The sequence below is a fragment of the Olea europaea genome, unplaced genomic scaffold (genome assembly GCF_002742605.1).
Source record: "Olea europaea var. sylvestris unplaced genomic scaffold, O_europaea_v1 scaffold599, whole genome shotgun sequence".
Taxonomy (NCBI): Eukaryota; Viridiplantae; Streptophyta; class Magnoliopsida; order Lamiales; family Oleaceae; genus Olea; species Olea europaea.
In genome coordinates this window covers 119,348-129,453 of record NW_019264334.1, presented here as the reverse complement: position 1 = coordinate 129,453, position 10,106 = coordinate 119,348, and the positions used below count along the sequence as shown (strand labels likewise).

At 33.9% G+C, this 10,106-nt stretch overlaps 1 protein-coding gene across 1 annotated transcript; it reads right to left on the bottom strand.

Annotated features, from left to right (window-relative positions):
• Nucleotides 1–944: 944 nt before the first annotated feature.
• On the bottom strand, nucleotides 945–7,925 carry LOC111389504 (beta-glucosidase-like). The gene is made up of 16 exons (XM_023014426.1): nucleotides 7,738–7,925; nucleotides 6,566–6,641; nucleotides 6,428–6,519; nucleotides 5,302–5,545; nucleotides 4,137–4,206; nucleotides 3,963–4,021; nucleotides 3,768–3,843; nucleotides 3,575–3,652; nucleotides 3,368–3,455; nucleotides 2,899–3,199; nucleotides 2,686–2,801; nucleotides 1,972–2,152; nucleotides 1,825–1,881; nucleotides 1,510–1,612; nucleotides 1,314–1,422; nucleotides 945–1,191 (listed from the first exon to the last, which is right to left on the bottom strand). The coding sequence occupies exons 1-16, from the start codon at nucleotides 7,923–7,925 to the stop codon at nucleotides 945–947; spliced, it is 2,085 nt and encodes a 694-aa protein (XP_022870194.1).
• Nucleotides 7,926–10,106: the final 2,181 nt, after the last annotated feature.

Here is a 10,106-nt window from a genome sequence, read left to right as displayed (position 1 = left end):
TTCTGTGTGAATCCTTTGCCTCAAGGTGAACAGTACTTTTTACATTCTCTCTTTTATCGGAAAGGGGATAATATCTAGTTAGTGAACTAATGCTTGAAGGCGGCTTGCAATCTCATTGCAATCAAGCAATTATTACAAAATTTGTAAATGGGGCTTCGTGTTGGCTGGTAAGAATTTTATCTTTCAAGCAAGTAAAAGTACTCTGAATATGAAAATCTCAGGACTACATTTAATTGATATTCCTACTTTTAAAATTAAAATCTCACAAATGGCTGATGATTCATTCAACAAATACGTTGCTCAAGGTGGTATTCATCAGTGTGTACAGCTTAATCACCAAGAACATGTCCTATTTTATTTTTTTTATTTTTTTTATTTTTAAAGAATTGAATTCAACCTTATGCTTTTATCAGATTAATTAATGGTTGCACTTAATAATTAGATTCAGCTAAATAATCAAGATTATATGTTGAGTACGATTTAAGTTTATATGAATATATGCTTCTCGAATTCTATTTACTAAAGGGAAGATATGCTTCGCGAATTCTATTTTTGAGTTTATAACAAATTGACACAATTGTCTTACCAACTCACATTACTCTTAATAACTGCTAAAAGGATCGTAATTATATTTTTGGGAATTTTAATTAAAAAAAAACTTAAAGTTAAATTCTACAATTTTGCACATTAGTAAATGAAGTTGAGGATTTAGTTAAAGTTCAGAATTAATTGGTATTCCTAAGAAAAGCTTTCAGTAGTTCCTATGGAGCGATACATGCAGAAATCTTCATTTGACAGAACAATTAACACGAGAATATCATTTATTGAATATAATGCTTAGAAAGTTACAACTTGGCTTTCTAAGCCGAAATTGAATGAAAACACTTGCATGCATGAATTATTGAACATAGCAAGTCAAATGAAATACGATCGAGAAGACAAATTTAGCAGCTTCGTAGCCTTTTCACAGAAGTATGTTCTCCTTCATTTTCTTCTGCTTGAATCTTCAACAAATTAGGCTTCTTGTCTAAGAAATTCATAAACCATATCGCAGAGGTTTTCGGGATTCTTGTGAACCTTCCATTCACAAAATCTACATAAAAAATGTCAAATCTAACACTGTACCCTGAGATCCATTCAAAATTGTCGAACATTGCCCATATATAGTAAGCCTTCACATCTACGCCTTCGCTGGAAAAGAAGAATCATGAACATAGAATTTTTTTTTTTTTTTTTTTTTTTTACAAGATAGTCAAATTATTTCGTAAGTTACAAATTGCTATAAGATCATAATTATATGAATGATGACTTACTCCATTGCTTGCTTAACATAAAAGAGATGGTCTTGGTGATATTTAATCCTCGTATCATCAAAACGAGCTTCTGAAACTGTTAGGGCTGTATTGTTTACTTCATCCACTCCTACACAAGTTAAGACATCCAATAAATTGGATAAAAAAGACTCTTATCTTACTATCAAAAAAGACTAATAAAAAACGCCATATTTACCATTCTCAGTAATATAAATGGTAGGATTATTATATGTTTTCTTTATATGAATCAACAGCCTGTAAATCCCAACTGGAACAATGTGCAGCCATATCGAACCAGCCTGACATTAACAAAAATGATAATATTCTATAAGCATTAGAAGTAAAACTATAGTAATTTAATCCGTTTTGACAACTATGACAAAGTAATCCACCACCATAAATTGCTTAAATTGCTCCATCTCATATGAAAATATATTATAGTGAAATCATTAAAATTATTTAGTATGTTTTTCTTTCCCTTCTAATGTAAAGCCAAAGTTAAAAGGTATACCTGTGGACCAATAGGCATCCCATTACGATCACCTACGAACCACTGAGGCAGTGAGTACTATGTGGTAAGATTAATTTATAACTATACATGAAGATGTTCTGTATAGTTACCTGATACTTTGACTTCCTGATCGGTTGTGTAACTTACATTAGCACCAGGTGTCCGAGGTGCAACGCTAGCATAACTAGCCGTGTAATAATTTATGCCTAGAAAGTCATAGGATCCTTTCACCAACTCAACTTGATCTGGCTTAAATGAGGGAAGCCGTATGCCTACATTTTCCGTCATAACTGGTGGATAATCACCTGTTACTATAGGTGCGACAAACCTGAAAGACCACAAAATTTTGATTAAGTTATTTTATGACACGGCTAAAATTCTACACAATTAATTACATTTCTCAAAAATGAGATATTGCTTATATAATACGTTATTGCCAAAAGCAAATTACTCGAGAAGAATGTATTTAAATCCAAACTATAAATTTGGCTATAAATTTCCTCTGAAGAAATCATACAGTGAAAGCAGAAAGTATAAACATGTAAAAGTTGTTCTTCAGAACAAAGAGAAAAAATCAATATCGTTGATTCTTGTAGAATATCTAAAGGGATTGATCAACTTGGAAAAAAACTCCATGACTTTTACCCAGTATTCAAAAACAGCAACATGAAAAACAATAATTTGAGCTTAAACAGGAAATCTAGGAAAGAAAAACCTAACCTAATAAAGACCTGATTACCCTAGATAATTAAAGTGCAAACACAAATAAATTATTTATATCCCAAACAATAAAATAAGCTAGAAAATAGGCCAAGCCCATGACTTCATTAAAATGTGAACAAACTAGGTATAGCTACTTACCATCCCAACATAAAATTGAGGGCCCTTGAAGCAGCCTCAATATCTGCTGTGGTGTCAGTAAGTGGCTCAAACCACTCTGAGAGATTTGTTATTCCTATCTTGCCTCCTTGGTGTGCCTGCACTTAAGTTTTTGCATAAAATATACATTACGAAAACTCAGAATTGCATATAAAGTTTCTTGCATGATGTTAATCTATGTGTCGCAAATGTTACCTGATATCTGTGTCTGTAAATATCAACTGCAGCTGCGTGAGAAAGGATCATATGATGTGCCACAATATATGGTTCTGTGCCTGGATTTCCATCGACAGGAATAGATAGAGCTCCTTGCCCATATCTATGACGAGAGATAGCTGTTACAGGCTCCACTGAAGTTCCACCCCGAGCACGTGGAAAAGTGCCGCTTACATATCCTTGAACAGTATAGGACCATGGCTCATTCAATGTGACCCAATGTTTCACCCGATCACCAAATTCCCAAAAGCAAAGCTCCGCAAACTCACAGTAATCTTTCCTGTTCATCAAAAAATAACATATATCTATATGGTTTACCGTGTTTTTTTTTAAATAGTTTTTTTGTGCAGGAGCTTGACTTCACTTCCTTTGAATTGTTTTTATTAAAATATGCTTTTGCAAATACTCAAAGAAAATGTGCTTTGTTATGCAAGATTCAATTACTTACACTATTCGAGGACTTAGAAATCCACCATACTCGTCTTCCAAACATTGTGGAATATCCCAGTGAAAGATAGTTACACAAGGCTCAATGCCTACACAAAAGTAAATTTAAGAATCCAAAATTCATAATTTTTATCTTTTTTAAAAAGAAACAAACAACAATTTTATTAAAAAGAAAATAAAGAAATTATTGCATTGGAGTCTAATTAACCTTCAACCAGGAGCAAGTCTATAAGATCATTATAGTACTTAATTCCTTCTCTATTTATGCCAGTGGATAATCTTCCTCCTAAAATACCAATAAGAAAAACAAAATTAAATAAAACTTCATCAGATTTTTGTTTTTGACAAAATAATGCACAAATTAATTCCTACTCTTCATGTTCTCATATATATTTATATACCTGGTAGTATTTTAGTCCATGCAATTGAAAATCTATAAGAATCAAATCCGACTTTCTTTAACAAAGCTACATCCTCCTGCAACATAATGAAAAATGAGTAGAAATTGTTCCACTAAGACACTACGTATTATTATATCTCAGTTGTCTACAAATTTTGCACAAATTTGTGCTATAACAATAAAACTAATGAATTACCTTCCACAGATTATATTCATCAATAGCAACACATCCCTTACTTCCATTATTGATTTTACCTGCCACTCCAATAAACATGCTCAGCAATTGACATGTAACAGGCACAAATAAACGTACATGTAATATATGTGTGTATGAGCATATCTATGTGGGTATAGATGTATGTATAAATACCATGTGTTCTAAGTGTGAAGACATCCCAGTTGCTCAAGCCTTTATCACCTGTGGCCCAAGCACCTTCAACCTGTAATGTGGTACAGAAACGAAACCAATCAAAATTAGCATGCATTTTTTCTTTTCTCTTTTCGAGTGAAGGTAAAACATTATTTCAAAATACATTTTCCCCCCAAAACGGGGCTCAAACGAGGTCTAAATATCGTGCTTTAAACGATATCAAATTGAAAAAAATATTAATATGTCTTCAGGGGCAGACCCACATGGGGTCATGTGGGGTCAAATGACCCCACAAAAATTTGCCCCTTTTTTTCTTTTTCTTTTTTTTTTTTTTGTTTTTTTATCTTTTTAAAATATACTTTGATACACTCGTTACGGGATGTCAAATGAAATCAAAATACTGCATTCTTAATACCATTTCGAAATGCTTATAGCCTAGTTTTTTACTTATTAATGGCATGCAAAGTAGTCAACTATAACAAAAATTACGACATGTCAAAGTAGGCTATTTGAATCTAGTATTTTTGAGAATTTCGATAATATCCTAACTTTAAAAATTCATTTACGATCACGTGCTATCCGAATCCAAAAATCATCTCTATCATGTAGAAGCTCGTTTCGAAAACTACATAATTATCATATCAAATGGTGCAAATGGGTATAAAAAATAGTTAAATATAAATCAAACGTAGTCTCAAAAAAAGACGTCTAACTCGTTTTTTCTTTTAAAAAATTCAATTATTTCAGTAGCGTTTATTATTTTTGCACGATAAATTTTTCAATATAATTTATATCGTTTCATTTGGAAGTTTTACATGAAATATGACATAAAAAAATGATAGGGTCGTTATGGATTAAATGTAATTTGAATTACTTTCGAATTACATTTGCTTTAAATTTGAATTTCATTTATTTCCTGGATTAAATTTGAATTCTATTTCAATTTATTTACTTTCTATATTCAATTTAATTTACTCATTGTTAGCTCGGCATTTGTCAATGAAATGGTAAACAAAACTATACAAATAGCAAAATTTATTTAATAATATTGATAATGATGTAATTATGCGACGTTTTTAAAGTATCAAAATACATATTAACTTATTTTCATTAATATTATTTGATTTATCAAAAAATTATATTTAAAATTTTCACCCTACAACACTAAACGTCTGGGTCCGCCCTTGTATGTCTTTATGACGTTTAAATGAATCCACCCCAAGTGCATGAGCATGATGATGTTTAGCATTTTGTTTGCGAACATTAACTGATAAGCAGATGTTCCAGAACCAAAGACAAAATCTGAAGGGAAATCAGAGCGCTTAATCTTTGCCTGGGTGTATTCGCCTGCATGACCACCGGCGGGATCATTGGCGCCACAGATCATCCGGCTGCTTTGGCTATCCATACTACAGAATGTAAAGGGAACTTAATTTGAGTTAGTGTAACTTGAATGCTTTGAGAGTTGTATAGAGTATATGCAATGGGTAACTCCATTAGATAATCATTTATTTATAGGGGATTGTGAGTGCATGAATGGATAATTCACGTCACAGCTTTCCTTGTTATCTCAAGTTTCTATAGATTTTAGAACTTGATTATGTATATTAAATATTCTAATATATTTTATAATTGACATAAAATATTTGTTGAGTTCTGTTATATATATTATAATCTTTCAATATTTGACATAGAATATTAATTTATTTTTTCTGATATTTTTCCCAATTACAGTTCATTAATCTATTTAGATGTGAGGTGTCTAGTCTTGGGGAGGATTTTAGAAACTATCCACGGTAAATGAAAGACGATTCACATCGATTTATCCTTTTGGTCGCTTTATTTTAACAGATAATTGAAAACACTTGTATATTAATGATTAATGATGAACCACTTGGCCTTATTTCAAGGAAATTTCCTAATAAAAAAATAAAGTACAATTTCTCAATTTCCTCTTCAAGTACCAAAATCTTACATAAAATAAGAGAAATGCTACAGTCCCGGGCTCCAATCTAGGGCCGAGGTGGCGCATGCCTCGACCCTTGATCTTTAATACATGGAGCCCGTGCCATTTAACATCAAAAACCCATTGCCTCTATGCGAGAGAGAGAGAGATACTATATCAATCAAAATCCCACAGCAAATAATTAGGGAAAAAACAAAGGGCCAGGATTTTGTAAGACAGACAAAAAATAGAATATTTAGCATTATCGTTCCGATATAGAGAAAAGATAAATAAACATAAGAATAATAATTCTTATATCATGTTGGCTAAGTTTAAAAAAGTATACCTACTTTTTTTACGATAAAGAATTACTATGTGTTGACCTCGCAAATTGGACCCTCCACGTGACCAACCGATAGCTACTTCACGTATCCCTCCCTGCGCACAGTCAACGCACGGTCAGATGCACACAGCCAGAACCAACGGAGGTGGTGGTGGCGGCCGCATATACTCCGACGGTCAAGTTAACCTCAGGTGGCCGGAATAATACCAAGGTTGTGCTAAATAAAGGGAAGGAGAATATATATTTGCTTGTTATGGAAAGCTATGTTGTAAGAGTTTCATTACCTTTGTCTCTTGTCAAACCCTTAGTATTTATAGATGAGGAGAATCGTTGGATGTTAGACACGTGTACGCATCTGACGGTGTAAGACGTCTGCTCATAGGCATCAATCGACCGCGTCTATAGAGTGGACGGGTAATTACTTCTTTCGAGTTGAATTGATATAAAGTCGATACGTCACATCAACTAGACTCGTGGAGACGTCAAATCAATTGAATCTTGGGGCAGAAAGGATCTTGACATAGATATCTTTCTGAAATTGGCGGCAGATTCTCTAGCAGAGAAATTCGGCTTAGAATGCGCTTCGGCTTCAGGGGCGAGGGCGCCTCGTCCAGTTCAGTAGATTGTCTGTGTCTCACTTTGTGTTAGTAGATGGTGGCTCCACTTCGGAGTGGTAGACTTCCGAAGTGTTAGCAGATGGTGGCTCCACTTCGAATGGGTGTCGCACACCTCGTACGACGCGGTGTTAGACTTTTCGGAGTGTTTCAGATAGGTGCGTAACACTATAAATTTCACAAAATGTCATTGAGGTTGTTGAAAAAAAAAATTAAATTAATCGTTAAAGTTATTTTCTTATCCACTGAAGTTGTTAACAATTTCACAAATAATTACTTGATAAAAAAAAATAACGTAAAATTCAAAGGATCATATATTGTTAAGAATAACGGTGGAATTTGGCTCTCCCACCATCGCACTTGCATCAACCACCTAGTGAGCTAGCTCGTGCTCGCAAATGGGGGTGAGCTGAACACTAGCTAGCTCATTTTCCAAATCTCGCTCCATCAACTCATCTTTTGGTGGGATGAGCTGAGCTGACTCGCACCTCGCCTCATTTTTATTTTATAATTTGTAGACTAAAAAATTGCATTTTCATCCCCTGAAAAGTGTAATAAGTCTTAAGAATTTGTTATAATTTTGCCACATAATATGTAAAGAAATGTGAGCATAAAAATATTTTATTTTGCCAGAAGAATTTAATAAAAGAATTATAAGGTCATAAAAACTCATCTCCTTTATTCGGGCTTGAAAACAACCACAAAAATCTGTAAGGATTATTCTTCTTGTAAAGGACTTGAAAACAACTACATAAATCTATAAGAATTATCTTCTTGTACATTGGGGGTGCCATAAAGGTGTCTATAATGGACACCCGACACCCCCCTATTGGAGGGGTGTCAGTGGAGCCCGGGCACCTCTCTAATAGGGGGTGACGGGTGTCCATATGGCACCCCCAATGTTCCCATAGCACAATCCAATCTGTAATTGGAGTTAAAATTGTACATGAAATAATATTTCCTATACAATATTCGTACAAGAAATGAACTAATTAATAAAAGTTAAGTGAAAAATTTTAGAGAATATGTGAAGAGAGCAAAAGTTGTGTGAAAAATTGAAGACGTTTATACTACCTTCTCATAGAAAATAATCATGCAAAAATTCTTGGAAAAAAATTCTAAAATTCAAATTTGAAATTTCAGGTAACCGTTGAAATGACAATTGCTACAGAATGCAGCATTGACAACTGTTGCATTCTTTAAAAAAAAAAAAAAAAAAAAAGGTTGAACCCCAACCTTAAGGGCCCCCATCGCTCCGCCCCTAGAGTTTTGTGAGTGAGGTAAATCGCGGGATGTGCCCCAACAGGCCAAGGAACATAACTGTCTGTACACTGCGTCTACAAAGAGTCAAATTTCATGTTTCAGGAATCGAACCCCCACATTACAGCTACCAGCAAGACGTGAGATAACTTTACTCCTGTCCTTTGCACCACTAGGCTATGCCTCGGGGGGCGACAACTGTTGCATTCTTGCATGGCTAGGAGATTCAATAACCTCTTTTACAAGCTGAGATGGAATGCCCTCGAGTTAGCTTGCTTGGTCTATTTGCAGGCGAATATCAGTGTTTCGCTCACGTAATTGTTGGAGGAGAATTCAACTCCATCATTCATCTAAATCTCTAATTATGATTAGGCCTGAGCAAAAAAATCGAAAAACCGATCAAACCCGACTTGGGTCGGTTTGGGTCAGTTTGACACAGGTAATTGGTTTGGTTTGGTTTTCGTTTAAATAAAACCATGGTGTGCTTTGGTTCGGTTGTGGTTTGAAGTCTCAAATCGCTGGTTAACCGAATCAACCCAATCTACTTACATGTTTACCTTTTTTTTTGTTAAAGGAAAATAAAAATTAAAATACGCTCTAATCTCATAACTATATTACGATTCCCTTCAATCTATGGTATTGCCGATAAGTAATAGTACTAAAAATTTTCTTTCGCAAGCTCATTATATTATACTTAATCTTTCTTCTCTACTCATGCAGTTAGGGTATATAATATATGAAGAGGCAACAAAATTTTTAAGTTTTTTATTGATTTGTCTCTAGTAACCTAATTTTTTTTGTTAGTCAATAATTCTTGTAATATAAATTTATTTAGTTATTTTAAGTCATGTAATCTAATTGGGCCAAAATTGGACAAAAACTTGGGAAATCATTTTTTCTTTTCAAAATCAATTTGAACTAAAAGTCCAAACCGAATAACCAAACCAAACCGATTTGGTTTGGTTTAGTTCGGTTTAAGAGTTAGATTGGGTTGGTTTGGGTTGAAATTCACCCAAACCGACTAATTTGGTATTGTTTTGGCTTGGAGTCGAAACCAACACAAACCAAACTGCGCCCAGGCCTAATTATGATGAGAATATCCATACATGGTGAATAGCTAAGAAAATGTTAGAAATCGGATCTCGAAAATGAATCATGTCCATATTTTAACGAAGTAATTGAAAGGACGAACCTAATAGGAATTGAAAAAACTATTGACATTAAAGTTTAGGAGTTGAGATAAATATTTTGATAATTGGATTGAGTTCGTCAATTTGTTAGGAAATAGCTAGATTAACAAATCAAGAAAATAAAAACTTTGAAAACAAGTCAAAAACGGGCGATTATAATTCGACACAAAATTACCCAATCAGCTGCCTCAAAAATAACTTTTCGATAGATTTTGATTGAATACTTACCAAATTGTGTTTCCGATAAATTTGACATCTTTTCCTTTTTCTAACTTGGCTCTTTCATAAGGAAACTTCTCGATTAATATTTGACCTCCTAATCGAACTCCTAGTACAAAAGTAACGTCCGAATCTTTTATATGCATGGATAACAACATTGATTCAAATCCCCGATCTCTCTCTCTCTCTCTCTCTTCTTTTTCATAGAATCCTAAATTTCTTCAATCAAGTAAGTACATGGCAGAAGTACATCCTGTTGGTTCCAGATATCAACCCACAGACTCAGAACTACTACAGTGTCTGCTATGCAAAGCAAATGGAGAACCGTTTCCGGCCGTTGATCTTGCAAGGGAATGTGATCTTTACAGCGGTGTTGAACCCATGGAATTATTCCGAGAA